The sequence below is a fragment of the Canis aureus genome, chromosome 6, assembly GCF_053574225.1.
Source record: "Canis aureus isolate CA01 chromosome 6, VMU_Caureus_v.1.0, whole genome shotgun sequence".
Classification (NCBI taxonomy): Eukaryota; Metazoa; Chordata; class Mammalia; order Carnivora; family Canidae; genus Canis; species Canis aureus.
Genome location: NC_135616.1, coordinates 46226244 through 46253691, shown reverse-complemented (window position 1 = coordinate 46253691; position 27448 = coordinate 46226244). Strand labels below are relative to the sequence as shown.

At 37.3% G+C, this 27448-nt stretch overlaps 1 protein-coding gene across 7 annotated transcripts in view; it reads right to left on the bottom strand.

The window, feature by feature from the left end:
- The window catches only part of AKT3 (AKT serine/threonine kinase 3), a 308906-nt gene that overhangs the window by 219100 nt on the left and 62358 nt on the right, over positions 1-27448 (bottom strand). For 4 of the 7 annotated variants that reach the window (XM_077901457.1, XM_077901448.1, XM_077901450.1 and 1 more), the window contains exon 2: positions 27255-27316. The exons of the other annotated variants lie outside the window; for them this stretch is intronic. Coding sequence is in view for 3 of the 4 variants with exons in the window: in XM_077901448.1 (XP_077757574.1) it covers positions 27255-27316 (62 nt within the window). In the remaining variant the exon portion in view is untranslated. The remainder of the gene's footprint in view (positions 1-27254; positions 27317-27448) is intronic. 7 annotated transcript variants of the gene reach the window in all.

The window sequence follows — 27448 nt, the reverse complement described above, 5'->3', positions numbered from 1 at the left end:
TTAGTATCTGGCACTGTGCAGAAACAGACCCATGCTCTATGGCACCGTCTTCCTTGTGCTGGCTGAAATGCACTTGTAAAGTCTACCTGATTCTGTAATTCAATCGGCAAGTCCTTTGCCTCTCACACTAAGGCGTCCAGTTTAATCTTTATCGGTGATCTGCTGTGGCCTCTATCTTTGCTCTGTATTTCAAATACTGTATACAGGCTGGATAATGAGTAATTATTTACCCTATGGCCTCTAGAAACCGCCACGCTTTGTCTCTGGAAGTCTTATAGGCATAGTTATTAAGCTCCAGAGTACCAAGGCATGAGGGGAGGGGTCACAGCCAAGTACCTGTTGAGGCTACCAAGTACCTGGAAACATATCTTCTGAGAGGAACGTTGGCCCTACATCTGGGAAGCATACCTCACGGACATTAACTTCATCACACACATAATCGTCTATCTTTCCATTTTCAGTGAAAAAAAAAATGGCCCTCTAAATGCCAGCCTAGGTCACTGAAGACCGACAGAGTTGCATGCAGGCCATGCCTGGCTCCCTCCCTCATGGCCACTGCAGGCTGCAGGGCACCACAGAGGCCAGGCAGGGCGCCAGGTGACACTGAGCCTCACTGAGGAAAATAATTGAACATGGGCAAAGGAGAGCCTAAGAAGCAAGAGGCAAAATGTCATCGTGTGCATTCTCTGTGCCAACTTGCCAGGAGGGGCACAGGAAGAAGCAGCCAGAGAAATGGAAGACCATATCTGCCAAAAAGAAAGGACAACCTAAAGACACACCAAAGGCGGATGAGGCCCATGACCAAAGAGAAATGAAGATTTATCTTCGTCCTACAGGGGAAACCAAAAAAGAAATTCAAGGATCCCAGGAGGCCTCCTTCATTCTGAGCATGGCCCCAAATCAAAGGAGAACATCTTGGCCTATGCAATGGTGATGTCACAGAGAAACAGGAAGAGATATGAATGACTCTGCATGATGATGAGTGAGTGGCCTTATGAAGAGATGGTTGCCAAGCTGAAGGAAAAATACAAAAAAGATGTTGCTGCATGCCAGGCTCAAGGAAGGCTTGATGAGGCAAAAACGGGAGTCACCACCAAGGCTGAAAAAGCACCACCCCCCCCCCAAAAAAAAAAAGGGAAAGAAGGTGGGGAGGGAGAGGAAGATGACAATGATGACTAAACTGGCTCTAGGGCAGGTTTCCTCCTGACCAGGAAAGCCATCTCAACCCCCTGCAGCCAACTCACTCCTTTTAAAGAAAAAAAAAGGCACGGCTGTGTAAGATTTGTTGTTAAACTGCACAGTGTCTTGTTTTGCATAGTTCACATACTACCTAATGTGTCTTTAGACGGCCCTGGCCTGGTGGCATTTCTGACAGCCACTGACCTTGCCGGCGACAGTTGAGAGCAGGCTCCTGCTCCAGCTCGTTGTTTATGGGAACCAGAGTTTTCTTGCCTTCAGCTGCCTCTGATGCAGCTTGTATGAAGTAACTGTCACTCTGGTAACTGAATACCCCTCTGTAAACTGCACACACGCACATGCACACACACACACAAGTTGCCACTGTTTTGTTGACATTCTAAATGCTACTAAGCAAATAGTTTTTTGTATCTAAAAAAAAAAAAGACTTATAGTGTTAAGTTTTCATTTATGCCCTTTGTTTTAGGAAAACATGTATAATACCTGTATTCTTTCTGCAACAAAACAGTCTTTGGACAGTATTGATTTTTGTTTCCTTGAATGTTTCTTTTTCTCTTGAAAGAAATCAGTATTACTCAAAAAGTAGCCTCAGAGCACCTATTTCCAGGAATGCCAGTAAAAAACTATTCTCATAATTTATTAAAGAGCATTTATCTTTTTATCCCATACTGATGCTGTTTAACTACAACCCTTCAGAGACGATTCTATCACACATACTTGTGAAAATTTACATGCAAGATTATTAATCTTGACAATAACCATAAGGACGTTAAACGGAGGGAAAGAAGGTTTTCCCTTTACAAGTTTATAGAACACAGTCCAACAATAATCTTTCACAAAATATTTAAATAGATCAGAGAGTTACATATTTTTATCACATGCTTTTTATTCATTTCAAGTTTGTCCTATCATTTCCCTGGAGCTACACATCTCACATTTCCAGTTTTCTACTCATGTTGCTTAAGTAGTTTAATAGAAGAATGTTAGCAGACATGTGATGATATGTAAAATACTTCTGACCTCTGTACTAACTCAGGTTTATATTTGGTTGCTGGGAATACTTCCTAAAACAAAGCCAAGGGTAAGAAATAAGCAAATGAGAGCTTTTCAAAGAAATTTGTGCAAAATTAAAATAAAAAAAAATAAAATGATAGCTGAAGATGAAAGGACCTTCATTGTTTTTAAATAAAGTATTTGTCATCTCAGGCCATGAGTTCTTTGTATTCATAATATGAATACATAATATTCATAATATTCATAGTACTTAAGAGACTACAATACTACTTTCACAATCCTTCAATATATTGACATGTGTCTCCTAGGAGAGCTGTCACCTTCCTAAGTTGAAAATTAAGAAATTTAAAAGAAGAACCAGTTAGAATCATACAAAAATGATGAGATTCCATGTAAATGATAAATATGTCTCTCAGGGAATTCAAAACAAACATTTGTTTTTATGTGGTCTTCTCTTTTGGTAGCATAGCAAAACAAATGTTCTAGTCTTCCTTACTTTCTCATCAGAAACCTACCTCCCCTTATAAACATCTCCTCTGAATTCCATAAAGTCTTGAGAAAGACAGCACTCTGCTCACAGAAACATTGCACATAAAAGTACTTTCAGGGATCTCAGAGTATTTTTTTTAAAAAGTGTGTAGAACATTCACTGAAACAAAACTGTATTAGGTTAGGGAACGCAGACCAGTGCTGGCCAGCTAGATGCATGACCCTGGAGGGCACAGCCTCCATGGTCACCAGGGCAAGAGAAAGGATCAGGGAAGCAAGAACAGTGCCTCAGTCCACAGTGACACACAAGATTTTCACTCTCAGGCCACTGGCTAAAAATTAGTCACCTGGATCCAACATAACTGCATGGAAAGCTGGAAAACGTAGGAACACAGGGAAAAGTTGGTCTCTACCTCTGAAACACAGCTCTAAAATAATGCTGAAGGAAATGTCAAATTCCCTATTAAGAGATAAGGGTGTAACTGATTTTCAATAAAACTAAAGTTAGATCAACATTAAGTTGCATCCTCTACCATGTTGAGTATTTTTATCCTGGTGGGGGGAAAAATGTATGCTATTTATTTAAACTATTTCATCTTGACAGTCTTTTAAAATGGTATCAACAGTCTTAAGAACACTTAAAAAGATAAGCATTTAAAATTAATTTTATGGTCTGAAATACAAAAAGCAGTTTTATTAGGTTAGAAAAGACTTCCAATGAATTTCACAATTCATCACAGTATTAGAGCAAGTGATTACACCAAATGTTTTAGATAATATCTAATTTACAATGTCTCTTACCTAACATAAGAAAGTTTAATTATTTTTAAATGCAGTGTCTAAAATTATTTTAGGACTGCAAGTGAATAGCAAACATTAAAAAAACAAATGCTCAACTTCAGCAGTCATCAGGGAAATAAAACTGAAACCACAAAGCCATATCACCAACCAATGACTAAAATAAGAAAGACAATCTCAAGTGCTGACAAAGAAACAGATTCGATGGAACTGTTGTAAAATGCCAATGGGATTATGAAGAACCAACATTTCAATGTCAGCCATGCTTCAATGGAAAAAGAAAAAAAAAACAAACCAACATTTCTGGAAACTGTTTGGCAGTATCTACAGAATAAGCTGAACACATGCACATCCTGTGATCCTGCAGTCCTACCTGTAGAACTGAAAATACCCAACAAAAATATGAGCACAACACACCAGAAGACATATGGCCAAAAAGTACAAACAACCCAAATATCCAACAGTAGAACAGACAAACTGTGGCATAGTCACACAATGGAAACATTATGTAACAAAAGGCAGGAATGAACAATATATTGTTACATGCAACAAATCCAATGAATCTCATGAATATGACATTGGGGAAACAAAGCCAATAGATTCCATATTCAAAAGCAGGCAAAACTAATCTAAGATGTAAAAGCCACTCTATTAGCTTGGTGGAGGATACTGACATGGAGAGGTAGAAAGGAAAGGTTTAGAACATAGTGGTAATGCTCTGCTTCTTTATATGGGTATGTTACATGGTGTACTCACTTGGGTGAAAATTCACAGAAGGGTATTCTTAGGACTTTTAACTTTACCATATCTTATACTTTAAGAATAAGTTTACCTTAAAAATTATTACTGGCAACAGAAATAGAATCTCTTCATTTTGTTATATTTTGCAACATCATCTATTAGTTCCAATATTCTTTACTATGGCCAATGGTAATTTTTGAAATGGCTCTTCTAGTCATCATGTAGGAATCACATTTGCAATAATTATTACTCATTAAGGTCCATGCTCATTAAAAAAATTTATTTTTATTTTTTTTACAGAGAGAGGATAGAGAATGCACCCATGCACATAAGTGCGGAGGGAGGATGACAGAGGCAGAGAGACAGAATCTTAAACAGGCTCCACACCTAGCAGGGAGTCTGATGTGGGGTTTGATCTCAAGACCCTGAGATCATGACCTGAGCCGAAATCAAGAGTCAGATGCTTAACCAACAGAGAGCCATCCAGGCACTCATAAAAATATTTTTTATTAACTTCTCAAAATAGGTTTCTTGAATATGTGATGCAGACGATTTTTAAATTATTTGTAATGAACCTGTTGAATATTTCAGTTCTAAAATAAAAGTATGAGGTAGGTGTGTGTATATATGTATGATACCAAATATGATACCAAAGACATGGATATCACCATGCTAAATATATAGGGATTTTAGAGATAATTTAGATAATAATTCCTCTTATTTTACAAAAACAGGTAAAATGATTACCCCAACGTCACAAAAATAAGTGGTAACAGATGAAATTAGTATTCAGCTCTCCAGAATGAAAGTTTATTATTCTTACCTCTAGACTATTCTTCTGCCCATTTAATCACTGACACTGGGAACGAAAATTTTACTACACAAGGGGTTTTCCTACAGAATGTCTTTGAAGTTGGATTTAGTGACTTCAAGGCATATATCAGCTATATAAACTGAGCATCTGCAGTAGTATTATTCATGAAAATAGCTGTTAAGACAGTGCTTCAGACTCACATGGTGATCATTTCACAATATATACAAATACCAAATTAGTATGATGTATACTTGGAATTAATGTTAGTTACATAAGGTCAATAAAACTATGTTAGGTAGAGCCTCAAAAAATAAGTAAATTTTGTACTGAAAATAAGTACAAAAAAATTTTTACAAAATTTTACAAAATTACAAAAAGTTTTTACAAAATTTGTACAAAATTTGTACAAAAAAATAAGTAATTTGCACTGACTCTAGAACATAACTTTAATACAAGTGTCAACACACTGAAGAAACACAAATTTCCAAAGTAGAACCAAAATGAAAAGATCTTCCAGATTCACTGATGATTTTTTACTCTGCTTTGTTTCTACTTCCAGTTAGCCCTAGTTGGATACTTTCTTCACTAAATTCAAAATACAAGTAGCACTTCTAGTCAAACATGTTTCTCTGTGTATTTTGTAGTAGTTTAACATCCATGCTTAACTTGGCATGTGAGTCCCCTGTCTTCTCAGATCATCTCAGTGTATTATATATATTCTTATGTAAATCATATTCTATTTAATTATTCAGTTAAAATGTATCCCATCTTTATATACCAGTGAAGTAAACCTGATTTGTCTTAAATAATATTTTCCCTGTAAATAATACCAATATAAGCCTATATTTGATAAAGCTAGTTAAACAAAACAAAAAAATTTTACTCTTTTGCTAACCAGTATGTCACTGAGTTAACAAGGCATTAATTGTCACTTGCTTGGGATATTTGTACCACCATTGTTTTAGAGAACAGAGAGAGATGAAGAAACTTCAAAGTTTGATAACTAGGCCATAATCAGAAATGCAGATTGAACATCTAATCCCAGGTCTGTCTCATATTAACACTCTATAGAAAAGGAGAGTCACCCCATTACCTCTGAATATATAGTGCTGCCAGTATTTTTTTTAATTTATCAAAGAAATTAGTTTATTAAAGACAGTGAGCATCAGAGATGACACAGAGACAGAGATACAGGGATAGAGGAGGGAAGTAGTGAGACCGTTCCCTTAAAAATCTCCAATAAACTGTATTAATATACTTATGGAAAAGAATCAGGAAGAATAGAGAATAAAGAAACCATCAGAGATTTTCAGCCCTGGATTTTATCTCTGGAAAACGCTTATTGTCTTGAAGAACATGAACATAGGGGTGAGGTGGGGTGTGTGTGTGTGGGGGGAGTACCAGGACAGGAAAGAAACAACTGCAAGCTGCCATGCTGAGCTTAAAAACAATCACCAAAAGGGGCTTTGGGAGCTCACCAGCTGCAAAGGTTTTGTATTAGGCTGTGGCTCCACTGGGAGGATGGGCGCCCCTAAATAATGATGTCAAAAGAGTTTTTACATGCCCAGGAAGCTATTCCAAGCAAACAAAAATCTACAGTTGTTTCTAATGGAGGTTAAGACCTTGGGGGATTAGAGATAGAGAGTATAGATGGCTATTATCTAAGTAAACGTATTGTTCCTAGCCCAACAAAAGAATATATTCCTGGAAAAGAGTATGTGATATTTTCACTATGAAGCTCCAAACGAACAAAACAAAAAAATGAAATGAACAATCAGTCTCTCCATGCACCAACAAAAAATGTCAGAAGTTTCATTTTGAAAATTACATGGCAAAGTGAATTTAAAAATAAAGAAGTAATTACAGAATAACTTCCAGGAGAATTTCATTCATGGAGCATTTTTGCATCCCACTTCATTCCTTTATAACACAGAGGCAGTAACTCATAATGATTGGCTCAACATAATTTTGAGGAAGCAGAATTCTGATGGTGCTGCTGGGAAGTTCTCACTGGCCTCCTCTCTCGCGCTAGCATTCCACTCATTACACCTCAGTAAATATAATGTATTTGTGATTTGTGGTCATTTGTCCAAAAAAGCAAAATATTTTTTTTTCTTTTTTTGCAAAAGACATGAAAAGATTTAAAGAAGCCATCCTCACAGACCAAGATATCACCTAATAACATCTGGTCTTAAAAACCAATGAAAAAGTACCTTTTTTCCCCAACCATACAAGTCTCAAAGCAAGCTGCAGTGGCATCTCTGCCTATTTCCAGTTATTCCAAATAATTGTTTCTTTCTTTGTAGTTTACCAAGTTTGTACCACTTGATGTAAAGGGCTTTCCTTTTTTTTTTTTTTTTTTTTAAAGATTTTATTTATTTATTCATGAGAGACAGAGAGAGAGAGGGAGGCAGAGACACAGGCAGAGGGAGAAGCAGGCCCCATGCAGGAAGCCTGACCTGGGACTCGATCCTGAGACTCCAGGATCACGCCCTGAGCCGAAGGCAAGTGCTTAACCGCTGAGCCACCCAGGCGTCCTGTAAAAGGCTTTCCTGATTAATCCTGGTTGATTATGTGATGTTACCAAACAGGCACCTTTCCAAACAAAAGGGTCAATATTACATGGGAAGTACTACAGAAAACCAACCTTAAAATATAAACTGACTTTGTCCACAAACTTCAAAAAGGGATAAATTAAAGACAATTTACTTCAGACACTGTATAAGCTTTTGCAGAATGATTTAAGGTCATAAGAAATCACAAGCTAACTAGAGGTCATCAGTGAAGAGAGGTAGGTAAAAAGCACAGTGATATATATGGTCAGAATATCACACACACAAAAATGTGATACTACTATGCCTTTTCTACCATTATGATCTTCAAATTGTTTTATACTGAGACCCAATAGTTCTAGCAGAATCTCTCCTCCGTCAAATGAAGAAAAAATTGAACATAAACCCTAACCCTAGCCCTAAGATACACAGATTAAAAAAAAATCAAAACACCCAGATCTTATAAAATACATAATGTGCTAGAGAATTGTTTATCTATGTTGTTGAGGAAGTCAACATGGTTGTTACTTTGTCTGTTTTCACAGGCTTATTTAATAATTATATTTCACAGCTGTCCAAAATAGTTCAGAGGTTTTAAAAGAACCAAGTTGGAAAATCTTGTGGGCAGGCAGGAAGTTGGACAAGCTCCCTAAACACAGCTCCTTTATCTGAGCAAGGAAGATAAAGAAGCAAAACTACACTTGATGATCCTATCTGCTTGAAACAGAAAACAAGAATGGGATTTAAAAAAAAAAAAAAAGCTGGATAGATACCATGTTCTTCCTTAACAGCTGAGGGAAGAGGAGAAAGGTCACATAAAGTAAAACTTGACACTTATGGTGTGGAAAGGCACAATCATGATAACTTAGAAATAAGTGGTTTACTAGTGTGCTTATAAAAATTCATTAGTCCCTATAAAAGCAGAACCAATCTAGCAGACAAATAACTGAAACAGTATTCAAAGGAGAGAAAACAATTTCACAAACTTTGATGTAGTGTGATTAATTTAGTAAAAATAGGGGCGCCTGTGTGGCTTAGTAGGTTAAGCATCTGCCTTCTGCTCAGGTCATGATCGCAAGGTCCTGGGACTGAGCCCCACATGGGACTCCCTGCTCAGTGCAGAGTCTGCCTCTCCTCCCCACCGCCTGTGCTCTCTCTTGCTCTCTGTCTCTCAAACAAATAAATACAATATATTTTTTTAATTTAGTAGAAAGTTTTTACCTGCAAAAACTCCTAAAGATTGCCTGTTTATATACATCAGGCTTTCAAAGCCTTGCATTTTGAAGAGTAATGTGTCGAGGCTAGCCCTGCCATATGATTCAGAGTGACATCTAGTGGCAACTCCGTTGAACAGTACATGTTTGGTATTCCCATCTCCTGTAACTACAAACGAACAGTACCCAGCACATGGTAGGCACTCAAACACTACTGCATCCATCAGCTACTCTACCATTAATACTTTACCCTAATATCCTAATTTCTCCATTCTTACTGAACTTCCTCCTTCCTTTCCCACCATTCCAGGCCTTCATTCTGCCTGTTTTCCCAGTCTACAAGTTCCCCTCCACACTTGCTCACTTGTCTCATTCTCTATGGAGTCCTTAGTCAGTCCTCTATTTTTCCCATCTACTTTTCCTTCACTGTACACATCTTTTAAAAAATATTTTATTTATTTGATAGAGAGCATTAGCAGGGCAGAGGAAGAGGAAGAGGCAGCAAGGAGCCTGACGCAGGGCTCCATCCCAGGACATCCCAGCTCATCTCAGGTGAGCTGAGACTAAGGCAGATGCTTGCATAACCCACCGAGTCACCCACGTGTCCTCACTGTACACATTTTATCAATCTCTACCCTATGTCTTTTGTAAAATCCATTTTCTGTGGAATTGCTCTGAGCATGGCAATATTAAACCATGAAACTAAGCCAAATGCATCAACCATAATTCATGCAACCCTGGGCAATTACTTAATTCATCTCCAGTTGACTTGAACATCTATCAAGTCAAATTGATAGATGATTATTTACCAAAATCAATCATGTCACATCTTCTTTATCCTTATTCAAACTCCTCTCCCCAAACTCCATCTCTCTCATCCTCTAATAAGCTCACCTCCTAGAAAACATGGAAACCACTGAAAGTAAGTAACCTCAACTTCCGGACTCTGCATTTCGAAGCAGATGCTTTATTTAGAACAGCCTCTATTTCTCTTCCTCCAAGGAGGACACGGACATCCTCTTTGTCAAGGGATAGTCCTTACTCTTGTGCTCCATTTTTGTTGTTATATGTAAGATCTGGTTACATCAATGATTATACCTCTCTTGAATGTTCAAAATTCCCCTCTGTATTTTGACACCTTCCCTACAACCTATGAACATGCCCACCCCATCCAAACAGCATCTTTCTTTGACCTGTTGTAATCTATTTTCTTTCATTTTATATTAAAAAAAAAACTCAAAAGAATAACCTAGTGACTCTCTTCATTTCTATATCCATTCACCACCCAATCAAAACTCCACTGGGTCCAGGGAATGGTGGGAGAACCTACCTTACAGAAGTCTGGCCAGCTAATCACAACCAGCTGCTAAGCCAGGGCTAACACTGTGTACAGAGTTCTAATCAGGGCTTGTTGGCAGGCCTCTGTTTTATTATTTAACATAACTGGAAGTTTATTTTTGATACAAAATCAAAAATCACTAAATGAGAGAATATTTTCAACTAAGAAAAAAATCTACTCAATACTGGAAAGTACCAAAAAGAAAAAAAAAAGTGATATGTATCCAAAAGCATATAAGCATATAAAGCATATAAGCATATAAGCACCTGAAAGGTATCTCTAGTAAAATGACATGGCATAGCATCTTAAGTAGCCCTGAAATGTTGACTTAATTATAGTTAACCACTAGCAGTGCTTTCTGAACAGCTCTGATTCTGAAATGAACATTCTTTGTATTTGATGATACTAATTCAGCCTTTTTTGTGGTCGATGCTATAAATGTTACGGAAATTATGTACTGCCCATGTTCATTACCTAAATTTCACATAATAATAGGTTTGTTAAATTAATTTTTCCCTAAAATAGATAAAACAATTATTCTTTATTAAGGATTAATCACTTGCCAAAATTAATTGTCTAAAACAACCTCATTTCAATTACACACTAGTCTTAGATCTGGTGTTTTCAACTTTTTATTTTTTCAAACTTAACTACACTTTAAATTTTTAAATAACAGAAACCCTTTGCAGGTTTATAAGTGGTCTGCTCCCTTTATGTTCATCAGTAGCTTCTGGGTACTCAAAAGTGTTTTGTTCCAGAGAATAAAGCTATAAATAGAAAATGCTATAAACTGGAGGATGTCATCCAAGGTCTATTTAATTCAGTAAAATAGTACTAATCAGTACCAGCTAACCCAACCTTAAATCTAGGTCCTTGGAATGGAAAGGTGAGGAAAAGGAAGTTAAAGTTTTTGTTACTCCTTCTAGGCACAGAATTCACTGTAATCAAGTACTTGAAATGGGCAAGTGTACCTTGGGCATAATTTCTACATCCTTTCCAATACAAACTTTTCTCCCACACCCTGCTGTTATTTCTACCAGTTTCAAGGTTTTCATGCTTTCTTATATTATGTCATACCATCTTGATCTGCCTTCACTTTCCCAAATGCCCCAGATTTCAAAATATACTTCTTCCCTCTACCAAACTCTGATCTTACCAGGCTACAGCGCAACCTGATTCGGAATAAGTAAAAAGGAATAAGTAAAAAGATATGCCTAAACCTTTTAAAAGATAATTTTACAAAATAATAGTAACAAAAGGGAAAGAGTACCGTTACAGTGTCAAAAACTAGCAGTCACTACTTTAATCAAGTGATCAAAGCTAACATCACTAGCAATGGAATAAATCGAAACTGAACACCACCCCAGAGGATACAGGGACACAGCATCTCTTCTGTGATAGCGCCAAAAATGTATAACCTGAATTTAACAGTGGGAAAAAAAAAAAAAATCAGACAATCCCAATTTGAGGGACATTCTACAAAATAACTTGCATGTAATCTTCAAAAGCATCAAGACCATAAAAGTAAAGACTGTGGAGCCATTCCAGGCTAAATGAAAATAAAGACAACCGAATGCAATGCAAGATCTCAGATTAGAATTTCTTAATAAAAAAAACATTATTGAAAGAACTGACAAAATCTGAACAGGGCCTGATGATTAGAGGGTAGTGACTGTTTTATCAATATCAATTTCTCAACTTAATAGTTATACTCTCCTCATTCAGAAGAATGTCCTCCTTTTTTAAGAAATATCCACCAAAGTATTTGAGAGTCTTAGAACATCTTACACTCAAATAGATCAGGAAAGAAAAGCTTCGGAGTTATTCTTACAACTTCTCTATAAGTCTGAAATTATCTCAAAATGTAGATTAAGAGTAAATAAAATGTAAAGGTTTTTACACTTGCATTCCTTATTTGCATTTTGACATAGCTTTATCTAACAAAGCTCTTAATAGGTTCTACAGATAGATTTCATTCATTCATTATTCACTCAACAAACACTGTGTCCCTTACTCTCTGACAGGCAAGGGGAGCACAACAGGAGCAAGTGGAGAAAAATCACTGCTTTCATGGAGTTTGTATTTGATGGGAGAGACACAAGTAGAGCGTACAGTTATGTGTAGAGTATATGTTAAATACTGATAAGTTCCAAGGAGAAAAACACAAAACAGGGAGAGGACTAAAGTTTTAGATGAGGTAGCCAAGGACATCACTGAGAAATAACTTTTAAGAAAAACTGAAGAGATGTGAGGAAACTAGGCACAAGTACCTGGAGGCGAGGGAGAGGGAAGACGGGGGAGAGATTTCTTGACATGGAGAACACCGAGGCTTTGAGCTGGGAACATGCCTGCCATCCTCCTGGGACAGCCAGAGAATGAAGAACAAAGAAGGAATCAGTAAGAAAAAGTCAGAGAAGTAATGAGGAATCTAAAGCCTTTTAGATCCCACGGAAGATTCTGGCTTAGACCATGGATGAAGTGGAAGCTATGGGAGGTTTCTGAGTAGAGAAGCCAGATCATCTGACTCAAGTTTTTGTTTTTTAAAGATTTTGTTGGGGATCCCTTGGGTGGCCCAGCGGTTTAGTGGCCTGCCTTTGGCCCAGGGCGCGATGCTGGAGTCCCGGGATCGAGTCCCACATCGGGCTCCCGGCATGGAGCCTGCTTCTCCCTCCTCCTGTGTCTCTGCCTCTCTCTCTCTCTCTCTCTCTCTATGTCTATCATAAATAAATGAATCTTAAATAGATAGATAGATAGATAGATAGATAGATAGATAGATAGATAGATAGATAGATAGATAGATAAAGATTTTATTTATTTGAGAAAAAGAGAAAGAGCGCAAGAGCGAGGAAAAGGAGAGGGAGAAACAGATTCCCTGCTGAGTAGGGAGCCCAACGAGGGATCCCAGGTCGATGCCAGGACCCTGAGATCATGACCTGAGCCAAAGGCAGATGCTCAACCGACTAAGCCATCCAGGCACCCTAACTCAAGTTCTTAGAAGATCACATGGAAGGTACTCCTGGAAAACAGAATAAAGGGGGACAAGGACAGTTTGGATGAGCATTAACAATCAAAACTAACTTTTCCACAGTGCCAGCCCCATGTTATAAAATACAATAAAGTAGGATGAAAGATTATAAAGTGAACTTGCCTTTGGTCAGCAGGTGAACAGAACACTGCCAGTACCCAAGAGCCATCCAAATGTCCCCTCCTGCTTGCATCCTCTTATCCTTCCCCTGGAGGTATAAACATTCTCCTGACTTTTACCTAGTTTTATTATAGTATTAGCACCTAGCTATGTCTCCCAAAATACAGAATGTTTGCTGCATTTGAAGGTCATCTATATTAGAAGAAAACCTTATGCATCATCTGTACCTTACTTCTTTCACTCAATATCAGGGGTGTGAGATTCATACGTGTCTAGTGTAGCATTAGTCCATTCATTTTCTTTGTTGTATAGTATGCCACTGTGCGTACCACAACTTCTTTATCTATTCCATCATACACAGGCATGTTCCCAGTTTCTTGTCATTGCAAGCCATGCTACTGTGGACATTCCCATACGTGTCTCCTGGTGAAAACATATACACATTACTCTAAGTCGAATTCTATTACTGAGTCAGAAGGTATGGTTATTCTCAACTCTACTAGATAATACCAAACTGTTCTAGTTGGGCCAGTGTTTGTTTTTGCCAACATTTCCAACCTTTGGTATTATCAAGATTTCTAGTCTTTACCAATGTGGTGTTTGTGTAGAAACTATCATATGGTGATTTTTATTTATAAACCTCTGGTTTTGGGATGCTTGAGTGAGTATCAGCGGTTGAGTATCTGCCTTTGGTTCAGGGTGTGATCCCAGAGTCCCGGGATCGAGTCCCATATCGGGCTTCTTGCATGGGGCCTGCTTCTCCTGTCTCTGCCTCGCTCGAATACGTAAATAAAATCTTTAAAAAACAACAACAACAACAACAAATCTCTGGTTTCTAATGAGGTTGCACATTTTGTTTTTCACTTTTGTCATTCTTTCATCTCTTCCTGGAACTATGAATTGAGAGCATGCACATTCTGCAAACCATTACCACCATGACTCCATAGTTCCTTTCATCTTGTAAAACTGAAACTTTGTACCCATTAAACGGTAACTCCCCAACCCCACACTCTGAGCCCCTGGCAACCAGCATTCTACCTACTATCTTCATGAATTTGGCTTCTCTGGGTACTTCATATAAGAGGATGGGATCATACAGTATTTGTCTTCTGAGGCCAGTTCTGTGCTACACTTCCTGCCTAACCACCTGCACAAAGCAAAGCAGTATATCACCCAGGTACTGAAAGACTAGATTCTGGTCACTGATAAGACCCCTATCACAGGAGGCACACCTCACCAAGTGGAATTTCTCCCATTACCTAAGTATTCAATCAGAACAGACAGAGGACAGCTGGCTGAGGCCAGACTCTGCTCCCATGCAGCCAAGCCCGTTTACCTTACCCTTGCTCCAAGTACTCACTGAATCCCAAATATTAAGTTTAAAGCTGAGATGCTGACAGAACATCCTCCCCTGGCTCCTGAAAATTCGGTAAGTCAAGGAACAATAGTTTAGAAAGATTTCTCCAATCCCTGGGATCATGTGACAGTTAGCTACAGCATAGATATGCACCAATGAAGGCTCTGTCCCAGTTACCTAGATGTCTGGGCCAAATAAGACAATGACCATCCTCCCATGACTCTATGCAGAGATCTAAGGATCTTTCTCTGTTTAATCATCAGCCACATATACATAGGAAGTGATCTACAAAGCACACAGGACTGCCTGATAAGGATTCAATGTTAGGTAGAAAAAAATACCAGTTAACTTAAAGACAACCTTTTCAAAGACAATTATATGAAAGTATTTCAAGGAATATAATATATAAGCATTTTAAGAACTGTATGAAATGCTTATTTTATTGTTAAAGACAAAATGTCCAGAGTTTTGGTTCTTTCATCCAGGAATCTTTGTTGACTGAACTCCTGATACTAATCCAAATCCCATATCTCATAAGAAATTATGAGATGGGGCTCCTGGGTGGCTCAGCTGGCTCAGGTCACGATCAACAGGTTGTGAGATCAATCCCCATGTCAGGCTTCACCCTGGGTATGGAACCCACTTAAGATTCTCTCTCTCCCTCTGCCCCACTCCGCCCCCTGATGCCCACATGTGAATTCCCTCTCTCTAAAATAAAGAAATAAATCTTTAAAAAAGAAATTATGCTGCTAGGGCAGTTTCTTAAAGTCAAAATAACAGGGTTTTATCAGCATACCTGGTAATTTTAAATGAAGAAAGCATCTACAGTACCCCCCTAAATTTCTGAAAAAAAGCTTAACACTGTCATGGTAATTCTGAGTTTCTGAGAAGTTCTGGCATGGATTTAGTGACTAAACAATGTGAAACGGATAAATTTAAAATATGTTTATTAAAATTAATTTTTCATTTCTAGAGGCAAAAAAATAATCATTTATTCTCAGGCTAGATTGATGATCATCTGTTCTCAAAATTTTTCATGTCAACAGAAAATACTAAAATAAAATCATAACAATGAATTTACTATATATTTTTTTAACTGCCAAATTTGAGACTCTATGTAATGATTTGAACAACCTAACACACCATTTCCCAGAAACAAGTTTTTTAGGGAAGGATAGTGTCAAAATTATCTTTTTTATCTGACTTATATATAATCAATGATCCACCCTCTACAGATGGCTATGAAAGCAACCAAAAAAAAATGTTGCTATGTGACAAAGTGCATCATGCTCCACAAAATGGACTGTTTTCCATACTATTAATAAGGCTATTAACAGACTTCCTCTCAAACCCTACTTTTCAATAAGTCCCTTCAAGACTTCTTCATCTTGAAATTCAAGTAATTTCAGGAAAAAAGTAAGATATGTGAATGGTTAAGACTGACCTGAGCACATCTGGCAATTGCCAATTATGCATGGCAAGGTAAGGACTGTTGACACTATATTTAAAATGTAAATCTCCTAATCTTCCAAAATCATTCACTCTCTTGGTTCCAGAAATATTTCTAGAACTAACCATAGCTTTCCAGATTGGGGCCAAGTATTTTATAGTGAATTTTAATGTTGGCTTATAGATCTGGTATTTGCCATTTACTTACTTTATGACATAAAGACAGCCTTATCTGAACAGAAAATATTTTAACAACTTATGAAAGCAAAAAAAAAAAGCTATTTCTAAGTGTAATTCCTCAATTATGAAATCAAATATCAGATTTTCCTACTGAATGAAAAATTATCATCTTTCTATTCTTCATTAAATACTGTCTACTAGCTACAGAGAATTATATGGATTATTTTCATAAAGAAATATTATCTGATTTAAAGTTTGTTATTGTTGATAATTAATAAAACCAATCAACTTATAAATCATCATTTTACTCTATCTAAAACTCCTATAAGTTTTAAATAGTAAATAAACAGCCTACCCACCAGCATTTTGTTTCTGGAGAGTCTAATCATTATAACAATCACATCAATTAAATTATTTAAAGTTTATTACTCCCAGAATAAATCCCTACTCATTTTTTATACTGGTAAGCTGTATTTCAAGGAACTTTGCTACCTTTAAAACTGAGTATTCACAGATTTTATACATTTCATTAAATGACTGAACAGCTAGTGCTTTCCAGTGAATTACTTGCAAGTTCACCTTCATTATCTACCTTAAGGCTTGAGGTCAAAGCCTACCTAGGACAAAATATTCTAGCAGTCCCCTCAGGGATATATGTCATTATTCCCATTGGCTAAAAGCACACCAATTAACAAGAAAAGTTTCACAACAGATTTAGAACAAGAAAGAATTCATAGAACAGATGCCCATACCAAAATTCTTCATAGAATACTCAAATGTAAATGAAGACAATTATGATGATATCAAAAAAGTTTAGTAAATCAATTTGGAAGGTTTCTAGAGAAGCTACACCCCCTAGCTGCATGGCAATTTTTAAAGTAAGTATATCCCAAACCACAGCATCTGGAGTAGAGGCCAGAAGAGTGTTAAAATTATCTCCTTAATCATTCTAGAATTTACATACCTCTTTCCCTTAAGATTTAAAATTAAATTCTGTTCCAGTTTATTACCTTTTAGACATAAATATGGCTTTTGCTTTAATGTCAAAAGATCTGGAAATGCACAGCCTTCACTACCTTTTCCACTCCATCTATGTCCTCGGCACAATATTAAGACGGGGAGGCGTTACCTTGAACACCCTCCAGTGGCTGGCTCTGCAGCACAACAGAAGCACTGTCATCATGAGCTCTCATTTCACTGTGGACCGCTCTGAAGGACAGTTACAAAACCATCAACTTAAGACACCTGATTACAATCCTTTCAACTGTAGTACAAACTCAACTTTTAAAAAATGAAAACTGTACATCATTACCTAAAATTGCCTCTATTTGCAAAATTCTTAACTCCAGATCTCCTCTATCAATTGTGTTAGATGCTGTAAATAACAGAATGGTTGATTTCTTTTTAATCTGTTGTCATAATCAAGCAATATTCAGAAAGTAAAAGTGGAAAGAAGGAAGGAAATTAGTCAAAATGCAAACAGTGAATCCTCCTGAAAGAAAAGTACAGATAAATGTTTAAAATAAGTGCCTGTATGTGCTACCCGCCAAACGTAACTATCTAACATTTTTTTTCTTGGCCCTCATTCAAGGGCAATTGGAGTTAAACAACATATACACTGAGACTATGCTTCCCCAAACAGGGAGTTTACTTATTAGTCAGATAAGCAGCGTGTGCCTATCGAGAGAAAAAAATTATTGGCTACAGTTTTAAGAAAACCTTTCACTAAAATTTATGCCAACTTAGAATAGAATTACATATTCATGTTAACATTTAAATATAAAGCATTAAATCCTGAGCACTGACCTCTAGAAAATAAGATTGGTTTAAAAATACACTGTAACAAAGAACGGTAATAAAAGAAAAACACCAAAAAAGTCTATATTTAACTGGCTGCTCTGTCATTAGAAAGGTGCCCCATTACTACCATATGTTACTCAAATATGTTATCACACCTACAATTCATCATATGTCTCCCAAGAAATTAATTAGTTCTAACTTTTTCAACTTTGACAAAAACGTCTGCATCAGTCAGATTTCTAGTTATTGCAAACATTTCAAAATTCAAAGCTTTCTTCAGCTTATATTTAACCTTTTAATTACTATTAATGATTTAGCAACATTTAGAACAGCATTCATTAGACAGATGTCTAGTTCTAGAATTTTGAATAATGTAAAGTCATTTACACATACATTTACTTGTGGTGCACATTTACTACATTAATTTTTCAAAATAAAGTTAATAGAACGTCCAGAACCATTTACTGATACATCACTTCACAGCTGCATTTAGGTCAAAGAACACTTAAAATTTTCATTTTCTCCAGATATCTAAAACGTCATAAGAACTGAGATCAGAGAACTTACAGTAATAAAATTCTATAATTATAAAACTAATATAAATTAAAAGAAAGATACATAAGAGGACATGTTCATTTGAAAGAGATTTTACATGCTATCATCAGTAAAAAAGAAACAAAAGTAACCAAGCAGACAATTTTCATGAATATTCTCTTTACCAAACTTTTTAAGAGGGGCAAGAAGAGTCCTGTTTGATTTCAAATTACCAGCTGAGGTTATCCTCAACCATATAAACCTGCTTCCATCTCCACTATTGTTTTTAAGACTTTTTTTTTTTTTTAATTTACTCATGAGAGACACAGAGAGAGAGGCAGAGACACAGGCAGAGGGAGAAGCAGGCTCCATGCAGGGAGCCCGACGTGGGACTTGATCCCGGGTCTCCAGGATCACAGCTTGGGCTGAAGGCAGCGCTAAACAGCTGAGCCACCCAGGCTGCCCCATCTCCACTATTTAAACTACTCTGTCAAGGCTACCAACCACTTCCTAAGTATTCATTCATTAAGTATCTGTTGAGTGATGAATGACACAACAGACAAGATCCTGCTCTCACAGAGCTTACAATCTAATGGGAATGAAAGGGAAAATAAACGTAGTAAATTAGTAAATAAGAGGTAGAAAGGAGTCTGGTGAGTAAACAGTACTTCAGTAGTGCCAAGTGCTAACATCTCCTGATTCCCTTAACCCAACAAAAATCCAATAAACCACAAACAACAAAAGCTTGCAGTAGCTTCAGTAAAGCCATGGAAGACACTAGTGGATTCTCCTTCAGTTATCTAAACTAACAAAACAAGGGGTAATCTAACAATCATCTCTATCTAGTAAAGAACTAGATTTCCATTCTCAAGTTACTCCTTAGGTTGAAGGAACTGTCCAGCTTAATCAGAAGGAGGGCGGCCACTGGAACCTGCTGGAACTGCCAGGAACACCTGCTGGTAGCTCTCACTCTTCTCTTTGCAGGGCCCCAGGCTCCAGCCTCCTGCAAAGGAGAATGGCACCCGCTGACTATGTAATTATTGAGCTGGAGAAAAACTTGAGAGATATCAGATGTCCTTTAGGAAGCTTTCCTTGACCTCCTCCTCAAGGAGGCTTAAGTATGTCTACCTCTTTACTCCTATATTCCATAAAAAGCAGAAATGACATTCTTTTTTTTAAATTTATTTATGATAGTCACGGGGGGTGGGGGGGGCAGAGACACAGGCAGAGGGAGAAGCAGGCTCCATGCACCGGGAGCCCGACATGGGATTCGATCCCAGGTCTCCAGGATCGCGCCCTGGGCCAAAGGCAGGCACTAAACCGCTGCGCCACCCAGGGATCCCCAGAAATGACATTCTTATTTATGTTTGTATTCTCAGAACCTATCTTAAGTCTGGCCCAGGAGTTTAAAGGGACTTTTCACTAATAAAAGTACCATTTTAGAAAGATTATTCTGCAACACACTATATGTTAACTAAATTTAATTTAAATAAAAGATTAAAAAAAGAAAGACCATTCTGATAACAATAAAACAAAAGATTCAAAGACTGAGGTTTATAACTGCTGTGAAACTATCTGTATTATGTATAAGTGCACTACTCTCTACTGGGGTGGAGGGGAGAGTACCCATTCACATTCAATAGATATTTATTAGGGTCTTACCATATATAAGGTTATATTACAGGACACAAAAATGTAAAAGACTGATATGGGTTTGTACCATCACAGAGGGTTTTTCCAGGGGTGGAAAAACCCATAATTAAAAAGAAAATAAATAATAATTTTAGACTGCAATAAGTTCTGTGATGGAAATTTACAAGGCTGACTTACACTGATATTTTATTGCTTTCTTAGACACTCAAAGGTTTCAGACTACTTTACATAGGACGCACTGCAAGGGAAAAGATAAGACCTTAGGTAGATATTGCAGAAATGCAGGTAAAGAGATTAGAAGTTCAAGTCAAATCAATTAGCCTTTAATAAATATCACAGTGCCTCATGTGCCACAATGTGAGCATAATGAAATCCCATCTTAGTCCTGAAGAGCTTGATTTCTAATGAGGGAGAGACATGTACATAGATCATCTGGACTAGATAATGCATGAGGCTTAGAGAGTCATAGAGAAGAGCACTTGGCTAACCTAAAAGTAGTTAGGAAGTTTCCTAAATGGAAAAAAAAAAAAAGGTCCATAATAATAATTTAAAAATGCAAATAGCTTACATCTTTTGAAGGAAGAATTACTAGGACAAGATAATAGCATGTACAGAGGAAACTAAAGGAAGTGGAAGATAGAAACATTTCCAGCCCAGCGATTTGAAGAAACCTAGCAATTTGTCAGTAAAGATCAGGGGAATAAGTGTTAACAAAACAAAACAAAAAAAGATGGGCTCAGTTTTGAAGATCTAAATTCATGAAGACATTGAGATATCCATGGGAAATTTCAAAATCTTCAAAGAGAGGCACCTGTGTGGCTTGGCTGGTTAAGCAACTGACTCTTGGTTTTGACACAGGTCATGATCTCAGGGTCTTGGGATGGAGCCCTGCATCTGGCTCTATTGCTCAGTGGGGAGTCTGCTTGTCCCTCTCCCTTTGTTCCTCTCCACACACACACACTCTCTCTCTCTTCCTTTCTCTCAAATAAATAAATAAATAAAATCTTCTTTAAAAAATAAAAATAAATATTCAACTAGAACATGAAAAAGAGGTTCTTTCATTCACTGGTAACAAATATTGTGGATTCACTAACACAGTTAATATACCATACAGTCATGAGAGCAGAACTAAGAGTTCGCAGAGAGGTTGGAAGAGGCTCAAGAACAGAGTAAGGATGAGATATAATAACATTCTGTGAGTATCAAAAGAAAATGTGTCAATGAAAGAGTGCTCTGACACAGGGATGAACTAAGAAAGTCAGATGTCAAGGAAGCCAAGAGAGATGTTGTGTCCAATAAGTAGTGGGTAGTAAATGATATTACATGATACAAATGCTCCTAGAAGCCCAAATGGTGAAGGCCACTGACTATGGTAAACACAGGTAATGACTAGCTTTAGAGAATAGTTTTATCAGGCCTAAGTCCTAGTGAATCACTAAGAGGAACATAAGGACCAATATGTGAACCATATTTTTGTAACAGCAATTTATTATTTTATAAACACATCTAATATTATTAGAAGATGCAAATATAAAAACAAATTTTTAAAATTGTGTAAGAGTAACAGTAACAATTTCCAGTAACAGATTAACTTTTCAAATTTGTTTTCATAAGAAAAAATTTCCAAGTTAAAAAATACTCAATATGTTTCTTTTTTTATCATTTAGAGATAAATGAAAGATATGTATGAAACAATGTGACATTTGAGATTTGCTTCCAAATAATCCAAGAGGTAAAGGAGTAAGTAGATGTACAGTTGGTATTAATTATATGGTGTTTTGATTATACTGTTCTCTCTGTTGTACATGTTTGAAAATTTTATAAAAGACAGCTTATTACCTAAAAGAAAACAAAAATAAATATTTGTATTTATTCTAACTCAACAGTAAATCATGCTTACGAGGATCAGAAATTAACCTCAAAGTGTCAAAAGGAATGAAAACAGTAGAATTTCTATAAACTGAACTTATCAAACATATAAATAGAAGAAAATAAGCATTAAGCAAATTCTAGAAGCTAGCTTTGGTTTCATGAACATTGTAAATTATAAAATGTCATAAGACTAAAATTTTACAGTCAAATCATGAAATATAAATGCTATGTTTTTCCCAAGAAGGTGAGATATATACATACATACATATATCTCATAATAAACATTATGGGGTAAAATTAAATTACTTAAGGCAAAAGGTCTCCGACAGTCTTACACAGTGACAGAGGTAGGAGCTGATATCTGTTACAGCTGACACTGGCTGGAAGCTGTTAATTCTCACATATTCTTCCTCATTTCTGTTACTAGATGTTTTTTCACCTGAATAATTCCAATTCATCCTTCAGGTCACCACATTACTTATTTCAGGAGTCTGACCCCAGCTAAACATACTGGGAGACAATATCACACCATATCCTCCCATGGAACCCTTATCCCTATTACAGAAACAGTTCACTGTAGCACCAAGAAGGAAAGGGCCACGTCTTCTAAAAAATCTTATTGAGATCTACTTCATATATCACAAAAATCACATTTTAAAGTATAAAAATCGTGGGTTTCAGGTTGTTCAGAGGTTGTGCAACCATCACCACTAATTCCAGAACTTTTCATCACCCTAGAAAGAAACACCGAATCCATCGGCAGTCTCTCCCCATCCACGCCTCCTCTCAGCTCCTGGCAACCTCTACACTGCTGTCCACCTCTGGATTTGCCTATCCCGGACATTTTATGTAAGTGGAATCATACAATATGCGATCTTTTGTCTAACTTTTTCCACTTAGCAGAAAGTTTTCAAGGTACATCCACTTTGGAGCATGTAACAGTACTTCTTCATTCCTTTTCTGGATGAGTGATACTCCATTTTATGGATTACATCATATTTTGTTTATCCACATATCAGTTACTGGACATTTGGATGACTTTCACTTTGGGGCTATTATGAAAAACGCTACTATGAACATTCATACACAAGATTTTATGGAAACACAGGATTTCGATTCTCTTGGATATATACACTCAATTCTCTAGCTGTGGAACTACTGGCAACTCCATGTGTAAGGTTTTTAGGAACTGCCAAACTGCTTTCCAAAGCAGCTTCACCAGGTCACAATCCCAGCAGCCTGTCTGAGGGACCCCATCTCTGTAACCTCACCAATACTTTCAATGATCTTTTTAATTATAGACATCCTACGAGTGTAAAGTGGTATCTCATGAGATTTTGATTTCCATTTCTCTGATGGCTAATAACACCGAACATATCTCTTCATGTATTATTGGCCATTTGTATATTTTCTCTGGAGAAATGTCAATTCGGATTCTGCCCATTTTTATTTGTCATCTTTTACAATTGAGTTAGAAAAAATCTTGATATATTCTGGGTACCTCGACCTTTATTAGATATATAAGTTACGGATACTTTTTCCCATTCTGTGGGTCATCTTTTCACTTTCTTAACAGTGTCCTTTGACCCAGAAAAGGTTTTAATTTTGATGAATTCCAATTTATCAGCTTTTCATTGGTTGCTTGTGCTTTTGATGTCAAATCTAAAAAACTATCACCTAACTGAAGGTCACAAAGATTTACCCATTTTCTTCTAAGAGATACATAGTTTTAGTTCTCATGTTTAAGTCCATTTTCAGTTATTTTTTACATATATAATGTGAGGTAGGGGTTCAAAATTCATTCTGGCACATGTGGAAATCCAGTTGTCCCAGTACCATTTGTTGAAAACTATTCTTCCCCCCTGAATGGTCTTGCCACCCCAGTCAAAAATCAATTGCCCACAGATGTATGGGTATATTTCTGGACTCTCAATTTTCTTCCATCACCAATAGGGCCTACATCCTCCATGTCTGCTTTTCACAGCACAAAATGTGGGAGGCACTCAACAAAAGATTTTATAGTTAAAGAAATAATGAAAGGATGAAAGTTTTGAGCCAAGTAATACCTCAGAGAGCATTATCCTAAGCCCATCATTTACAAAGCAAAAAACTAAGACCTAAAAAAGTTGACTAACTCAAAGGCAAAGAACAAGAGACTGAGGTAGATCCAAAATTCATCTCTCCTAACTTCTGGTACAGGGCTCTTTCCACAATGTCATGCAGCTTCTCAAGTACACCAAATTGCTTTGACATCTGCCAGTGTGCCTCTGAAAACTACATGATAGACAACTGTGCACGAGAATACTTAATCAAAGGGGAACCCTTCATAAGGGTAATTCACCAAATAGCCTTACAACCAAAATGGGCCAGAAAATAATACACCACTGAATACAATGTTCCCCTCCAGACAACTGTCCTCCCATTACATTTTCGGCTCAAGAACACAGCTAGTCACACTTTCAGTCCTGAGGTTAATTCTAAATGGAAGGAAATCATTTATGCCACAGTCAAAATGATAAAGTGACCAGGTGCCTGGTCGCCTCCATTACCCTCATCTCTTCATTTCCCACCACCACTGTGACCCTTCACGCACCACAGTGTTGCAAAGAATGAAGAAATAGACAATTGACATTTGTTTTAAAGATTTATTTCTTTATTTTATTGGTAATCAACATTAATCTGATTTTGCTTGACCACCCAGAAACTTATCTGCTTGCTTCCAAAAACCAGAGAAATCTAAGAGTGGAAAGCAGAAACGTAAGGGGTAACAAGTGAACAGCTAGCTCTAAGACAAGCTTTCAAAAAGATATGGGGAGAAAAAGAAGATACATGACCATGGATAACTGGGGGAAAGGGAAGAGGCTAAGCATTCAAGCTTCACTGCTGCAGTTACGTGTCCACATGAGGGAACCGCTGTGGGCGCAAGTGCTCCACACACAGTATGTGTAAGCTAACTAGACAGCTTCTTGTAGGTGAGGACATATTCCAACTTCAGTGAAACGACACTCTCTTCCCTGAACTCCTCCATGAGTCCCCCTGAGCAGCTAGCTATTCCTTCCAGAGTGCCCCCACTTCTTCTGTGCACCCACATTATCATATGAGGATAGTGTGTGCTAGTAGGGACCTCCCTTATTTGTCTCCCTTCTAAATTACCACCGCACCGAGGCCAGAACCAGGTGTTTTCAAGTGTTGGGTTCAGTGAAGAATCTAACATTGCCCGGCACACAGTATGCACTTGATAGCTCTTTGCTGAATGAATATTTTCAAACTGTTTGTGATAGTGAACACAACTGTTCAAAAATGTTAAGAACAACAAATTCATCAGTTCTTACTGTGATCATTCCCAAACATCACGATTCTCACGTAACTCATCCATATTTCCTTACTCAAGTACAAGGATCGGGGTTGGCCAATCTGCTAAAAAATAAACCTGAGTATGTTTAGAACTCAATGTTGCAGTTGTTGGCCATCTCTTTTACTAATGGACCACAAGTCGCAGGGTCTGTATGGTGATTTACACAGGACCTGGGAACTCATCTCTATAGAACCAGGGAAAGAAATTCCTGAGGGTGAGATGCTGTATGTCCACCACAGAGGTTTGGGTAAAAAGAAGACAACAATGACTATTAAAGGCTGGCCTGGAAGCGAAGGTAAAAGCTTTGGAGTCTGGAAGTCCTGATCTTGAGATGTGCTTCCACTGTGACCTCCTTAGAAAGGTTATTTCATCTCCCTGTGCCTCTTGCAGGTGCTCTTCTGTAAAAGGTAAGAATGCCCATCTCACCATTGAGATCAAATGGTCAATGGGGGCCTAGCCCAGACACCCACACATCAGCATGTTGACAGGCCTCCCCCAACAGATGTCAATGTTTGAGGTTTTTTTTTTTTTTTAAAGATTTATTTATTTATTCAGAGAGAGCGAAGGAGAGGCAGAGACACAGGCAGAGAGAGAAGCAGGCTCCACGCAGGGAGCCCGACGTGGAACCCGATTCCGGGTCCCCAGGATCACACCCAGGGCCGCAGGTGGCGCTAAACCACTGCGCCACGGAGGCTGCCCAATGTTTGAGGTTTTACCCTAAGGAAATCCTGTTTGGATTTTCAAAAGCCCCAGTTCAGTGTAAAATACCTGCCATTAACCGTGTCTACTCATCTATCAAAGATAGCCTGTCAAGGCCCAAAAGTACTGGCATCCCCTCAACCGTGATAAAACAGGGTGAGGCCTATGGAGGGTGATCCCAAATGAAGTTAAAGGAGTAAGAAAAAGAAAAAGCAGTAAAAGTCCCAGAGATGAAGCTTTTCCTATATATATTACATGCAGTCTCATCTAACTGTGCCACTACATACATTCTTAGAAAACTCATAAATTGACCAGTAAACCAATACAACCAATTTGTTATTTTTATATTTTGTAAAATGTATAAGCCCTTTTTTAATGGCTCCACTTTTACTGGCTCCATATCTTTTCTGATGTCAACTTACTGACTTTTTCCCTTTGTTTGTATCACTGCTACAATACTGATTATGTTATATGAAATCACAGCTTTGAGGTTACATACTATATAATAATAAAGTTAATCTTGGGCACACATCATTTTTCTTCTGAATGAAAATGTTTGTCACCTGATAATTATTTTATCTTAATATTAATTGCATACCACCTCCCTGTAAGTTTTCTTACTTTCTTTCAAGTTTGATTTCTGTAGCTCCAGAAGCATATTTGTCTGGTAATTACAACTAAAATAGTATTTATTAAGAGTGGAATTTTTATTATTAAAACAAAAAGCCCCAAACTGCATCTTAATGATGCACTTTTGACCACTATCACCAAAGAAATGACATACCCTCGGATCAACTATTTGCCGTTTTCCAAACCGTCAATTGTGTGCTGAGTCACAGTGTGAATTTTGATAAAATCTTAGTACAGATGGCATGATAACTACACCATACTAATTATTAGTAAGATTTACATAAGAAAAAGCCCATCACATTGTCTACAGATCTCACAAGACAATGTAATGTCCAAACTTACACTTCATGTGTTATTTCTGTTATTAAGGGGCAATCACTACCACTTTTTCCAAATTCCAGCCCAAATTCTCAGTCACTCACCCGCCCGCCATCTTACGAATCCTGTGCTTCCTCTCCGCCTGTGGGCTCCACCAAAGAGGACTCTATAAAGTAAATGTGGAGACAATTATTGCCAAAAGTGAAAGACCTAGAGATTCTTAATAGTTCTAGAAAGGCTCATAAATTAAGTCTTTGATTCATTAAGTTTGAGAGGAGAAAGTCAAAATCCAAAAGCC